Source organism: Chroicocephalus ridibundus, chromosome 3 (assembly GCF_963924245.1).
Source record: "Chroicocephalus ridibundus chromosome 3, bChrRid1.1, whole genome shotgun sequence".
In the NCBI taxonomy this organism is placed as follows: domain Eukaryota; kingdom Metazoa; phylum Chordata; class Aves; order Charadriiformes; family Laridae; genus Chroicocephalus; species Chroicocephalus ridibundus.
In genome coordinates, this window is record NC_086286.1 from 81,098,980 (window position 1) to 81,114,020 (window position 15,041).

Below are 15,041 nucleotides of genomic sequence, written 5' to 3' on the forward strand. Positions count from 1 at the left end.
TTTCAAACTCCACCTGTTCTCCAAGACTCCATTTCAGCTAGGTCTTGACAAGTCCTAGAAAGGAGTTCATGAGGTGCAGCTGACTTGAGAGCACCTAACTGATCTTTCCTTAGTCTGTTCTCACAGTATAACAAATTCTCCTTGGATTCAAGTGCTTTATCTGCTTTGTTGCAGTTGGGAGTGACAACTGAAACAAAAAAAGACAACAAATAATTTATGAACATTTATTCTTTACTTCTCATGTCTTAATCTATGTATTATTGCTATTATTAAATGTTTGCTTATATGCTTTTTAAGTTACAGCTCCTAAATTTTCTTTTTCCTGTGTTTCTTCTAAAGTGTCAGCAAAGTCAATCACACTTTTCATCCTTGCTACGTGCTCCCTTCTTCATATTCAGTAACCCCTCAGGTTTAAAGTTCCGAGAGTTTGGCTGGCGAGAACACATTTTCCCCCGGCCTGGGGCTTTTCGGGTCCACAGTGCAGCCTGGCTGCAATTCCAGGTGCCCCATCCTGCTCTGGCGCGTTTGCCAGGCGCCATCACCTCCTGTAGCCCTGGGGAAACGCAGGCCCTGAGGCCACGCTGGCAGGGTCACTCTGTGGAGGTGGTTTCAAAAGGCAGTCATTTTTTATTTTTTTTTCAAAAACTCTAAGAAGCAGATGTTAAAATATCTGTATTCCACAGGTTTTGAAAATCTATCCCCTCCAACCCTTTTCTTTTGTCCCAGGGAGACCTTATGGTGGCCTTCCCGTGTCTGAAGGGGGGCTACAATAAAGCTGGTGACTTTTTACAAGGGCATGTAGTGATAGGATGAGGGGTAACGGCTTCAAACTGGAAGAGGGGAGATTTAGATTAGATATCGGGAAGAAATTCTTTCCTGTGAGGGTGGTGAGGCACTGGAACAGGTTGCCCAGGGAGGCTGTGGATGCCCCATCCCTGGAAGTGTTCAAGGCCAGGCTGGATGGGGCTTTGAGCAGCCTGGTCTAGTGGGAGGTGTCCCTGCCCATGGCAGGGGGGTTGGAACTAGATGATCTTTAAGGTCCCTTCCAACCCAAACCATTCCACGACTCTCTCAAGAACGTGACATAGCGGAACACCCTCCGCCTCCAGGCCCGGCCCCGGCTACACCCTCCGCGCATGCGCGCAGCCGTCCCGGCCTCTGAGCATGTGCGGGGGACCTGGGGCTGCCGGCGGCTTGGGCAGCCTGCGCGCCGCCGCCATGGGCTGAGGGGAGAGGCGGTGGCGGGTGTCAGCGGCTGCAGGCTGGGCGCCCCGAGGATGGAGAGAGCCATGGAGCAGCTCAACCGGCTGACGAGGTCCCTGCGCCGCGCCCGCACCGTGGAGCTGCCGGACGGTAGGAGAAGGGGCGGCAGGGCGGCGGCGGCCTCCTCGGCCCGGCCGTCCCAGCCCGGTGGGGGTGAGCTGAGCTGGGGGCCGCTCGGCGAGGCGACTCGAGAGAGTGGAAGGCGGCTTCCCCTCTGCGTCTCCGAGGGGCTTTTTGTTTTGGTTTTAATGGCGATAACAACAACAGCGACGGCGTCCCCGTCCTCTCACTTCGGCCGGTGTCTCGCCGGCGGTGCCTGTGGCAGGGCGCAGGGTGCCGCTGCCCGCTGCTGCTGACCCCGGGCCCGGCGTGATCTGGGATGCCGGGCCCTCGTTTTACCCGGTTTTCACTCCTTTCCTTAGGTGCTTACTCGGTGACACGCTAGTGATGACAAATCTTTGTGGTTGTGTGTTTTTTTTTTTTTTTTTTTTTTTAAAGATATTGTAAGTCACTGTCACCGGTTACGGCCTAATTTTTTTGGCTCTAAACTATTCATGGGTGCCAGCCACCCAATATCAGGATGGATGTGAAAACATAGCTTGAGGCTCTTATGGCAAGTAGTTAAGTGTTCCAGCCAGGTCCAGCCTTTGGGAAGACTACCCCTGCAAAAGTTTTTGGAATGCAAAAGTTTCTGTTCCTGTGAGTTATATGCTGTCATTGTACTTTCCTCAGGGTTTATTTTTACGGATGAGTCTTTGGCTGTCTGCCAGCTTTCATCTCCAGTGGTGGAGGAAAGGGAGTGATATGCTGTTTTCTCTCCGCGTTCCCTGTTTGGACTTCCTGGCTGCTGCTCATGGACTTCCCTCTACGCTGAGTTGCTACACCCTTTCCTTGTTGTCATCTGTCAGCAGTTTCAGTGTCTGCCAGTGCAGTTGCTCGTAAATTGCACAAAAGGACAGACAAGTTTCAGATGGATTTTGCTGCTTCTTGTAAGCTCTTGAACGGCAGCAGTGAAAATGGACCTAATACTGTTAACATAAGCTCAGACTTGCAGAAACGATGTAGTAGCACCAGTTTAACTAACTGATGATGGTAAGATGAATAATGCTTAGCACAACCTATTCCAGTTGGAGCTGCTTTAAGTTTACTCCAGTGCTAGTGTAGGCAAATTAAGTCTGAATTTGAGTTCAGTTTTCTTCCTGTCTCGGGCATTATTATCGTATACTTCAGAGGTAATTATGTCTGTGGTAGTGTAAGCCCTGTGACCTCTGGAACAAGTACTTCTCTTGCCCTGTACTGCAGAAGGAATGTTGATGTATTCTCTAAGAATTACATGAAACAAATCACAGCTGGACTGAAATAAGGAGATAAATGAACTTCAGGCACTGAAGTCTCAAATTAAATTCCAAGAAAACCTCCATTTAATGGCTATCTCACTTTGAGTACATCTTAGATTATTACATATTATTACATATTGGTTGTTCCCTAGGTTCGTGCAGGCCTGTCCAAACTCTTCATGAGAAGCAGGTTTGGGTTCTAGTGTTTTGCTCCAAACATGTACTGACAGGATCAGCTTAGAAAATACCACCACCAATCTAGTATGGCATGCGGTTTGGTGGCTTCTTGAGTGTGCTGTGTCTGACCTCTTGAATTGTGATTCACGCCCTGCCATACATTTGAATAGCTTTAATTTAAAAGACATATAGTTTAGCTCTCCAACCTTAAACTAAGAGTCATAGTACTGTATTAGGAAATGGAGATGTATGTTTGTTTGAAGTTCCTTATGCTGAAGAAGACACTAAATCCAAGTATTTAATTTCCTTTCATGTGCTGTAGCCATTAGGGTATTATATGCATGAGCTGACACTTCTTTAAGATTGTGATCTCTGTTGAATTCAAGCCAATATCTCTTATGAAACAAAATAATAACTGTACCTTGTCAGGCAGGATTCTAGATGATGAATTTTAAGTGATTTTTTAATTTTTTTTTTTTAAAGCAAGCATTAACACCTGAGTCCAGTGCCAGTGAATAACCTGGGCCGACCTTGCCAATAGGAAATAGTATTGTTTTTTTCCATCACTTCTCTGAAGTATCTTCCAGCAGGTGTTTTCTGGGCACTTAAGAACTTGACACAAATTTCTGGACTCTACTGTTAAGGCTCAGTGCCTAAAAACTAGGTCTTGCAGCCCAAAATTGTATGTTGTAGCCCTTTGTTGTCTCTGACTCTGCATTGTGGATGCTTTTTTGACTTGAAATGCAAGCATGTTAGATAACAAGTAAGTTCTGTAAGTGCATGAAGAATATAATGCTTTTTCTTTCCCTGGTGTCATGTGCTTTTACTTTAAGTCAATAGGAGTTTGTTTATGAATAGGGAATATTTACCAAAAATAGGCACAAAAGCTCCTTAGTCCCATACCCTTTTAATTATTTCTGTTCAGAAAAACTCTGGGAAAATCTGCATATGCTCCACACTGTAGATTCTGTTAATAGAATAGCAAAAGCCTTAGCTTTGTAACTATACTATAAACACCTTTTTGGCCCAGCTACACTCATATTTAACTGTTGTCTTTTTCTAGGTCACTATACTTGCAATATAGTTAAATTTAATTAGGATCAGTGTTAAACATTTCAGTTAAGTGTGCTGGTATATTTAAAGCTTTTTTAATTTGATCTCTTCTCTTTAATAGGGCATGATTGTGGAAATACATAAGGATGTCATGCCTAGATTTGCTTGGTGTTATTGAAGTTCTGTTTTTTGTTTCAGTTGGAGAGCTTTATCTTCCTGCCAAAAGATCTGTGGAACAGAGCTCAAGCAAGAAATTTTTTTTGCATTTGTGTATACTGGGAGCTAATCATGGGTACATTTTTAAAAAGTGATCAGATCTTTTCTGCAGCTGATATTGTTATTTAGCATCCATTTAATTTTATTTCCAGGACTCTGTGTGTGTCCCCTCCCTCCCAGCCTACCCCCACCCTCCCCAGCAGTCAAATTCTAGTGGTGCATATTGGAGGTGGAGTTTATCTGATGCTCACAGAGCTCTGCCATAAGGAACAATCTATAGATAGTTCAAACTCTTGAACTTGGTGATGGTTAGAATTACTCTCTGCAGCTTTGAAACGTCATTTGGTGTTTTGAGAGGCTTGTGTCTCTTCCACCATACGTTCACTGTAAGCAACATAGATGTATTTTTTTATTATTTTTATAAATAACAGAACGAATGTGATTTGAATATGACATCTTTTTTTCAGTGTTCAAAGGTAATAATAGATTAGCATGTCTTCTTTGTTTTGTTAGCTACAGACAGACTACTTCAAATAGTGGGTAGCAGCACTAATCTTGGACCTCTGTAGAAGAATGATAAATAGCATAGCTGCAGCATGATAAGCATTTCTCTGATTCCACTTGATAACTCTGAAGAATTATTTGTTTAATATTTGGTAAATGTCAGCTCGCCTACCTAGTGAAGTAGTAGATGTATAGAAGCATGTTACGTAAAAGATATGAGAAGCTATACTTACAGAATCATAGAGTGGTTTGGGTCTGTTTTAATGCTTCCCGTTCTGATTGCTTTGTAACTTTGATATTTGGATCAATTAAGATGATGAGGAAAAAGTTTAAAATAAAAGTTTTATGAGAACAGTTCTATATTTCCATATCCTGGAACCATACACCTGTGTTCTCAGAAAGTGTAGTCCCTCCTGTCATAAGGTGGCATCTACGTGAAGAGTCTGTGGAGATTGTACTCCCAACAATGGGTAATTTGCTTCAAGCTAGAAAATGTAATCACTGTACATCAATAATAAATATTAATTATTGTACATTAATATTATTGATAATTATTATACATTAAAGCCTTTTAGGTTTTGTCAAATTCATCCTTGAAAAGTAATATTTTACTCCGGAAAGTTTGTAAGTGACCAAACAGGCACATCATAGCTGTACAGTGTGTTGGTACGTACAGCAATAGTACTGACAAGAGTCTGTATAGCCGAATGTCAGTCTGTTCCCACCATTGACTTAGATCTTTGTGTTCTGGCTGTTTTTCATTGCCTTCAAACGTGGAATACGAAACGGATTAGAGATTAAAATGAAATTTATTGCATTCAAGTATTCAAGTTTAGAGGCAAAGATGAGTGGTTATGGAGCAACTTAGTTTAGGGAAATCACTTTTATAAACTCATGGACTATGGAAGGACTATGTAGGTCACCTCGTAAGACAGGAAATTTCCTTATTTTTAAAATAAGCTATTTACTTTTTTTTTGTTAATGCAGAATTCTTAAATACTTAACAGAATTGTCAGTTTTAAAAAAAATGATGCTCCATTGAAAATTCTGTAATTATTACTTTGTAAAAGAAAAAAAAAGTCACATTGAAATTTCATGTGTTATGATCCTGTTAATTACCTCTTCTAAGTATGGTGGGTTTTTCTTTATAATGAAACTTCAGGTACATGTAACCCGTGTAAAAAGAATGATCTATTGAACAATGGACACTTTAAAAGGTAAAGTGTTCCTAGATGAATTTATTTTACATAAAAGATTTCTTTATGATAATGGAGTAATTTAATCTCTTCGCAGATAATGAAACTGCTGTCTATACACTAATGCCGATGGTTATGGCTGACCAGCACAGGTAAGAGCTTCTTTAAACATCCTTTTTTTTTTTTTTTTTGCAGGTCTGAAAAAACAGCATATTTGCTGGAGTTGTAGCTGCTAGAGCACTCTTAGGAGTTCTGCTGCTGGATTGCTGAGATACCTTCTGTAGCTGAAGGTAGTCACTGACTGCATGCATCCCAGCATATTCTTACCAGAGAAACCTGTTTTATTTTATGCAATAGACTGGAGTTGGGATTTCTTCTGTTGATGCACATAGAGAAATTTGTTGTAGGAAAAGAACAGCAGCATTGTTTTTTAACTGGATTGTAGCTCTGAGTGTGTATTTATTGATGACATAGAAGTTCTTAGTATCATTAGATGTCTTAGAAAGACACGGAATAAGAGTTGGATGATGAGATTGATACTTCTGGGATTCCTCAGCTGAGCAGCTGTTTCTCTTATCCAGTCGTCCTCAAAGTGGTTGGGACCTGGGGGCCAGCTAAGTGGTGCTATACCTTCTGCTGAGTTTTGTGGGCAAGCAGGTACTAACTCTTACTGAAGCTGTAAACTATTTATCTAATCAGGATAAACATTTGTTCTGCTACATAATACCTTGTTGAGATTGTGTGCAAAGGTTTTAAATCATGTGATCAGCTCATTACTGGAGATTGAAATCACCAGTTCACTTGCAGTTTGCTAATTTGAAATATTTTATCTTAACTATTATTTCATCTTTACTAATCCATTAGGGCTTGAAGGGTCCTATTTAAATTTCTTATCCCATTGGCATATCACATGTCCTTCTTCATCACAATGATTTCACATACCAATCTTCCTTCTAAACTTTGCCTATATTTGGGAAAGCTGCTGTATATCTGGTTATGGTGTCTGTGTTGAGATAAAGAGGAAAATGGGAAGTTATTGTTTTTCAAACCAAAGCTATTAATATGCTTGTCTTCCATGTTTGTAAAGAAGTGGTTTCACCATTTGGCCTAATTCTTACTAGTTTACATTTGAAACCATTGCGCAGTGTCACAATTAATATTTTTTATACAAGTAAGAAGTGGAAGTGCTGTTAATATGCAGATGCTTGAAAGCTCTTGGGTCTCTTGTTCAGAAATTAGTTGGCGGGAAAATAAATAGTGACCAAGTAAGAAATAGAGTATTGTGTACAAGTTACAGTATATACTTTGCTTCGTTATTGTGAACTATTTTTTAATTAAAATTATATTTCTGTTTGAAGGTCTGTCTCAGAGCTGCTATCAAATTCAAAATTTGATGTGAATTATGCATTTGGACGTGTGAAGAGAAGTTTGCTTCATATTGCAGCAAAGTAAGACTTACTTGAGTCCAGTCCAGAAGTTAACAATGAAAGTATTACCTCAAATCTAAGGCACCAATGTAAGCTGGAAAACTCTGTAGTATCAGTTAAGATACTATTTTTACACTTCCTTTTTGTATTTTGTTTGTTCTTTTAGCAGTGTGCCTGCCTCATTGATAGGACAGATTTTACACATGATATCAAATGGCTTTTCAAATTCTAGTGAAGGAAGTCTTGGTGGATACTTTTTTTTCCTTTCTGTGAAATCTCTGTCTGTGAAGAAATGTAGCCATTATGTGTATCTTGGATTACTCTTGCCTTTGTAGATTTAGAGGTACCCTGTCTGCAGGTGCTGCTTTTTTTTTGAAGTATTCTAAAACAGAGGGAAGCACTTGGATGTTCATTGGGAAGCACCTGGACCAAAGTACTTTATGTGACCATAACTGGAGGGAGTATAACTTGGCCACTCCTAATAAATTTTTGTATACTGTCTAAAGGACTTAAATGCAAATTTCAAATCTGTGATCTAGCTTATTTATTATTTATGTAGCTCTTCAATGGGGATAAATCTATATTGCCAAGAAACTGCCACTTAGCATAACCTTAATAGAAATGAACCAGATAATTTTTGAAATGGCCTTTCGAGGAACTAAACTTTAGACTAATGAATGAATGCTCTCTATTTGGGTCCCATTTTAAATATCTTGCAAGTTCTTACATTTAAACTGCTAAAATAATAAACTAAAAGAAATAATAGTAGTATTGCATATAAATAGCAGGTATTTAGGCACAATTAAGGTAGAAGTTCCAGCTTTCTAAGCAGACTGCTTTAGCAATATCTGTTTCCCAAACATTCCATTTCAGAATTACATACTGCTTATGTAAAATTTACTTAAGAAAGTACTTAAAGAAAAAATAGCTAACAAACTTTCAGCATGCATCTTAGAAGTATCTTTGAAAAGCTGTGTTTATTGATCATAAACCCCAAGAAATTGTGTTACAGTTAGTTTCCGAATTCTTTTTTATCTTGGCTAGTTGTTATGTCATTAAAAGGTTGCCAAGATGCTTTTTTTGCAACTTACTGTACAGCTAGTCTTCAGTTTTTTTGGATTGTTGTGTATAAGTTCTGTCATTGGGAAGAGTAGCAACAACGGACAAGCTGGTTGTGATAGATACAAAAATACTATATGTTTATCCTCCCAATCAGCTCTTCCTTTTGAAGAGTTCGGGAGTAAGATAAACATATAACAAAGTTTCTGTGTTCTTGGTGACATTGATTATCCTGAAGAGCCGTTATTTTATGAAAAGTAAAAGGGAGTTACAGATTCAAACCAAACAGCACAAAAATACGAGTTTTAGAATTTTTCTGACATTTAAATTTTTAAATGTAACTTCCAGACACTGAAGCGTAACAAAAAAGATTATATTGAAATTGTTATTTAATGGAAAATTCAGTCTGGTGAATAGATTATAGATGAGAGAGGTGGGAGGAAATAGTAAGAAAAACACTTTAAACAGTTTACATTTTAAACAATTGTCAGTCTTAAAGATTCACTGTTGGGTTTTTAAAGTCGCTAAAATCATGTAGAAGGCTAACACCTATTCATTAGTACAAGTTATGATCGGTCAGTTCTCACTTCATTTAAGTGTCTTTCCTTAATGTTTGTGTAACTTGAACTATGAGGGTGTAAAAACAGTTTTGTGTTAAGATTTTTCTACTGAACTTAATCTGTACATAGTATTGCTGTTGTATTTGTCAGTTTAGATCTGATTTGTAAATATCCTTGTTACAGTTTTTCCTTTCCTTACTTTGTTCTTAGCTGTGGATCCGTTGAATGCCTTGTTCTATTATTAAAAAAAGGAGCAAATCCAAACTATCAGGATATTTCAGGATGCACGCCTCTCCATTTAGCAGCAAGGAATGGGTAAGAAAAAAGTTTTTAAAACTTAAAGAAGTCTTGTGCACAATACGCTTGAGCTGACATGTTCTGTAATATTTTTGCATAGTTCAAACAAAATGCCTTGGTTTTCCCATTTGCAAATAAGGATGGCACACTTGCAGGAAACGTGGAGGTTAAAATCTATACTTTGAATATTCAGAAAATAATTTTATATAAATAGAAAGTTATGTCTGAAGTGTCAATTTCAGTGCCAGTCATTTTAGTGTTTTCTGTTAAGCAGGAGCTTACTGATTCTTAGAACAGTGATTGAACAAGGAATGCATTCACCCTCCAGTTAGCTGAGTAAGAAGAGATTTCAGAGGGGACACTGGATGGTTTGGAAGGGTTCAGAGATTTCAGATTTTTCTCACATGGTGTCTCCAAGGAAATTTTTACTACAAGGAAAGAAATGCAAAGCTTGTCTGCACGATATTGGGGCATGTGGGAAGAAAACAGTGAGCCAGCACCTTTTTAAGATCTTTTAAGATCTTATTTCTTGAATCGTATTCAAGAATTCAAATTGAATTGAAATATATTCAATTTGAATTTAATTCGGTTTCTTGAATTGTACATGATAATGTTGTCTTTTTCCTTTTAGAGCATGTATGTGTTACAGTAACTATACTGTATCATTACTGGTACTTCAAATGAGGAGGAGGTAGTGTTTAGTAGGCTTTAGGCATGTGGGAGGAGTATTTGCAGAAGAAGGGAGAAAGAATCAGCCAAATGGTACGTGATGAAATGCAGAAATACACACAGGAGACAGTTATGTGGAAGGAGGCATGAGAAAGGTGTGATGGGGACCAAATAAAAAGGAAAAGTAAGGATAAACTCTTAAGGTAAAGCACTTACAGCATTAGAGAGTGTTAAAAGACCAAACAAAACATTAAGTAGGAAAACCCCCTACTTTCATTAAGGCAGTTATTCTACTTGCCAAAGATTTACATAGTGTTACAGTGAGTTTCTCATTAAATAATGATTTAGTGGTGTACTGTAAATGTGTTCACTGGAGTGTACAAATGATGATGAACTTCATGGATTTCCATTAGCTGAACTCTGGCTTCTTGTCTTGAGAGCATAGGTCATGCTGAGCTGAAGCTGTTAGAGTGGTCGTTAAGTACTTCTACACTTTCCACAAAAACATTCAGCCATACAACTCTGCTTTTAGCCCTGTGCTGTTATATGCTGCGCTTGCACTGTATGAGTCTCTGGTGCTACTGATGATCACTTCTCTTGTTCACATGCTCAGTACCATACCCCATATAAAGAAAAAAAGACTGCTGTGCTTTGTACTATGATGAATTAGAGTGAATGGAGTTCTAAGAAGACACTTGGTTGTTGTAAATGATTTTCCCTGACTGGGTTTTAATGTATTCTTTTGTTTATAGTCAGAAGAAATGTATGAGCAAGCTGCTGGAATACAGTGCAGATGTCAACATTTGTAATAATGAAGGCTTGACTGCAGTAAGTGCTATTGATTCTCATGATGCTCTTAATGAAGAATTTGAAGACTCTCATTTCTTAAGCTTCTGCCATCTTCCATGTAAATACACAAAACAGCTGTGTTGGGTGCCCTTAAAAATCAAAAGATGTGATCAGAGTACCTAAGCATATGATAATATCATTCAAAGCTTTTTGTGAAAATGTTGACAATAGTACAGTCAGGTTTAAAATTATATTTATGAAATACTTAAATCGTTGCTAAAGGAAACCTATATCATCATTTTGTACTTAGATTCACTGGTTGGCTGTCAATGGACGAACAGAATTGCTTCATGATCTTGTTCAGCATGTCAGTAATGTAGATGTTGAAGATGCGATGGGACAGACAGCCCTTCATGTAGCTTGCCAAAACGGGCACAAGACAGTAAGTTTCTAAATTTTATTAACACGTTGGATTTGTAAAGAATTGGATAATGCCTCGGTGGTGTTGTGTGTGTGTGTGTGTGTGTGTTTTTATAAACTTCAGGCTAGTCATGCACATGGTAATGGTTAGAAGTGTGAAGAACTCTATTGTTTGTCTTAGTATTGACTGCATACACTTCCATGGGAATAACTAATTTATTCTTGTGGAGATGATTGATTTTAGTGTTTGTGGGAGTTTAAGTGACTTACTGTATACTATTCAGCTGTTCTGTAATACTGTTATTGCCTTGTTGATTGCAGGTTTTGATGTAATGTTAAACGTTTGAAAATGTTCTTATTTTTTACAATGTGTTTGATTCGTAATTGTACCAGTTGTTATGAGCTTTTGAAATCTGAAATGATTTTAATTTACTGTAAATAAAAAATGAACACAGAGTTGGATCAGTTAGATGTTTAACATTAGAAGTAAACAGGTTCACATAGACTCTTCATTTATTGATCTGTGTGAATAATTTTTAGGCCTAGCCTTGCATTCAGGCTGACTATTCACTCTCAAGAGTACAGATCTGGATGCTTTACTTGAACAGCATTACAGCCATGATAGTGATCTTGAATTACACAGATTGTCTCTGTCACTATTTACTGTTTAAAAAAAAAATAATCTTTCTATCCAGATTCTTTCTGTTGTCATTGTCAGAGCTCAACTTTGGAAGACCAAATTCTGCAAAACTGTTGTCTATAGACTTATCTACTCTATATGATTGGAATATAGCAAAATTTGTTTGAGAGTCCGCTCAATATTTTCATATTTTAGAATTTACTTATTTCTTCTATTTAGTGTGTGTGTGAAACTTCAGCTTTGTGATAAGGCTGTTTATGGCTGTCACTAACTTGAGTTTTACTTCTCTAAAAGGTGGTGTTTTCCTTTTTAAATGGCTTGTAGTTCCAGGGGTCTTTGGGATTAGCTGAAGTTCAAGAAAAGCATTGTTATTAAAATGGGAAGTTCAAAGGAAGCTTTATGAGCTCTGTCAGCCATGATTTTCCATGTAGTGCTTAGGAATTTTGGTTTTGGGATTCATTACTGAAAATTAAATGGTTCAGTGTAATTAGAAGTGCCTGACATTAATAGATGCAAGCCAATAGACTTTTCTGTTGCTCTCTTTCTCATGCTGGTGTTTTCTTCTCTTCTAGACGGTGCAGTGTTTGCTGGACAGCGGTGCAGATATAAACAGGCCGAATGTGTCAGGCGCAACTCCACTCTATTTTGCTTGCAGGTATATATTTTTCACTTTTGAGTACTGTGCTAAAAGGGAAATGGATGTTTTTTTTTCTTCTGCAATAACAGCGATTAGAAAGCACAAAAAATAGGACTGATGTTCAGTCTTGCCTTGTGTTTGAGTGTAGTTTAGTGTCTCATCTAAATACTTACTTTAGTACTGTAGGCTTCTATACCTTTTTCTAACAGACATGTTAAACACATGGCTGTGCATGCTCTAGCACGAGTCATAAATCAATGACTGCTGAGCTTTTTTCTGAAAAAATGAGATCTAGTTACTTAGATTCTTTTCAGTAGTATTTTTCTCTTTTCTAAGCTCTTGGGGATGGTTAAGTAATGATAACATTTGTGCCTCTTCCTTCCCAGGTCTGCCAGGCAGATCACTTCCATGTCACTTTTTAGATACCATCTAAATTAATTTTTTTTTTCTTTTGTGGGACAGCCTCCTATGTTGAGAAATAGAGTAATTAAGCTAGTGATTACTAAAAATGTTTGTTTCTAAAAATGCAGCCTTTTATAAGGCAAGGTTGACTATTTTCTAATGTCCATTATGGTATTACAGTGTACATGAAATATGCATATATTCAGTAGAGGTAGGAGTAGAGGTTGGGCCCCAGGACTTGGAAACAAAAATCCAGGTTGATGCAAACACAGACCCACTGTCAATGAAGGAAGAGTTGGCATGTGAACAAGATGTTCCAGGAGCTTGACCCCTACAAATACATGGACTCTGATGTTATCCACCTGAGGGTATTTAGAGAGCTGGCTGATATCATTGCAAGGCTGCTTTCCGTGATCTTTGAGAAGTTGTGGAGATTGGGGGATGCCCCAGAAAACTGGAAGAAGGCTAATGTCATCTCCATCTACAAGAAGGGCTTAAAGGAGGATCCAGGAAACTATAGGTCCGTCAGTCTTACTTCAGTCCCTGGGAAAGTTATGGAACGAATCCTCCTAAGGGCTGTCACAAGTCAAATGAAGCATGTGATTGGGAAAAGCCAGCATGGACTCACCAAAGGCAAATCGTGCTTGACAAACCTGATCGTCTTCTATGACAAAGTAACCTGCTTGGTTGATGTGGAGCGAGTGATGGACACTGTCTACGTGAATTCCTCCAAGGCTTTCGATGTGGTTCCTCACAGCCTAGAGTTTTCCTAGAGAGAACCCCACAGTCTTCCTAGAGAAACTGATGTGTTATGGTCTAGACAAGTGGTCAGTGCGGTGGGTGGGAAAGGACTGGGAAGCCTGTCATATAAGGAAAGCCTGAGAGAACTGTATTTGTCCAGCCTTGAGAAAAGAAGGCTTAGGGGAGACCTTATCACCATGCTCCAGTATTTAAAGGGTGGCTACAAAGAAGATGGAGACTCCCTTTTTACAAAGAGTCACATGGAAAAGGTGAGGGGTAATGGGTACAAGTTACTCCTGGGGAGATTCCGATTGGACACAAAAGGAAAATTTTTCACAGTGAGAAAAAACAGCCATTGGAATACTCTCCTTGGGGAAGTAGTGGATTCCCTGACACTGGACACGTTTAAGATTCAGCTGTACGCGGTGCTGGCCTATCTTTTCTAGACCATACTTTTGCCAAGAAAGGTTGGGCCAGAAAATCCTTGAGGTCCTTCCCAACCTAGTATTCTGTGATTCGGCGATACATGCCTTAATGTTGGATTGAAATTATATTGTTGCTTTGATCAGTTCTGTTTTCTTCACAGTTTACTTTCATTTCAAAACTAATTGCATATGGTAAACAATCTTTTGTTTTAATTGGACTATTTCTGATATTTGTTAGAACATTTACAATTTTATAATCCCTGTGCTTTAGTTAAATAGTTCACCTATGATTGAATGTTGATATAAACAGAAGAAGACCTGGTGGCCTGCCAAGAATTACGTTGTGGGAGCCCTGGTCTCTGGAGTTTAGTATATACTGACTCTTCGCAGTTGAGAAGAAGGGAAGTGGAGCATAAATAGTTGCTCGCTAATCGAGTGCCTTGGTGCTTGATTTCGGGACTGGCATTGGTATCCATTTTAAAAGAAGGAAGCAACTTGCCTTAGCTTGGAGGTTTTCTATGAGAAAGGAATGTGTTGCAAGTACAGCAGTGATGTTCTTTCAGAAATGAACAATTGGAGCAGTAGGAAGGAGTGCGTAGTGAAAGTTAACATCTCAGAAGTGCCAGTTGATGGTGCTGACACCCAGGAAGAAAGGTTCGGTCCCTGATGACAGGGAGAGCAGGATGTGGTAGCAGTGGCTGGTGATGGCTGGAGAAAGGGTATTGTCTGACTCTGAAACCCCTGTTTTTTCAAGGTGTTGAGTTGTCCACTTAGTCTAGAGAATTACAGTGAAGAGGTGCTTCAATAGGCCCTTGAGTCTTAGCTCCTTTCAGAGACCTGGTAGCTGACTCTTTGTACTGGGGCAAAGTCTGCTATACTAGATTAACTTGTTGGTTTCCTGGGCTGAAAGGACATAGAATCACAAAATGTGTTGGGTTGGAAGGGACCTTTAAAGGTCATCTGGTCCCTGCCCCTTTGGCAGGGACGTCTTCAACTAGATCAGGTTGCTCAGAGCCGCATCAGGCCTGGCCTTGAATGTCTCCAGGGATGGGGCCTCCACCACCTCTCTGGGCAACCCGTTCCAGTGTCTCACCACCCTCATTGTAAAGAACTTCTTCCTCATGTCTAATCTAAACCTACCCCGCTCTGATTTAAAACCATTGCCCCTCGTCCTATTGCTACATGCCCTTGCAAACAGCCCCTTGCCACCTTCCTTGTAGGCCTCCTTT

General features: G+C 39.2%; 1 protein-coding gene across 6 annotated transcripts in view; it reads left to right on the forward strand.

Annotated features, from left to right (window-relative positions):
- The first annotated feature begins 1,166 nt into the window (after positions 1-1,166).
- HACE1 (HECT domain and ankyrin repeat containing E3 ubiquitin protein ligase 1) overlaps positions 1,167-15,041 on the forward strand; it is a 54,220-nt gene continuing 40,345 nt past the window's right edge. For 5 of the 6 annotated variants that reach the window (XM_063329872.1, XM_063329873.1, XM_063329874.1 and 2 more), the window contains exons 1-7: positions 1,167-1,353; positions 5,844-5,898; positions 7,105-7,194; positions 9,003-9,107; positions 10,511-10,586; positions 10,858-10,989; positions 12,180-12,262. In XM_063329872.1, the coding sequence (XP_063185942.1) occupies positions 1,278-1,353; positions 5,844-5,898; positions 7,105-7,194; positions 9,003-9,107; positions 10,511-10,586; positions 10,858-10,989; positions 12,180-12,262 (617 nt within the window). In that variant the 5' untranslated portion in view covers positions 1,167-1,277. Of the gene's footprint in view, positions 1,354-5,843; positions 5,899-7,104; positions 7,263-9,002; positions 9,108-10,510; positions 10,587-10,857; positions 10,990-12,179; positions 12,263-15,041 lie in introns of those variants that run through there. The other variant, XM_063329876.1, reaches the window with a different exon arrangement.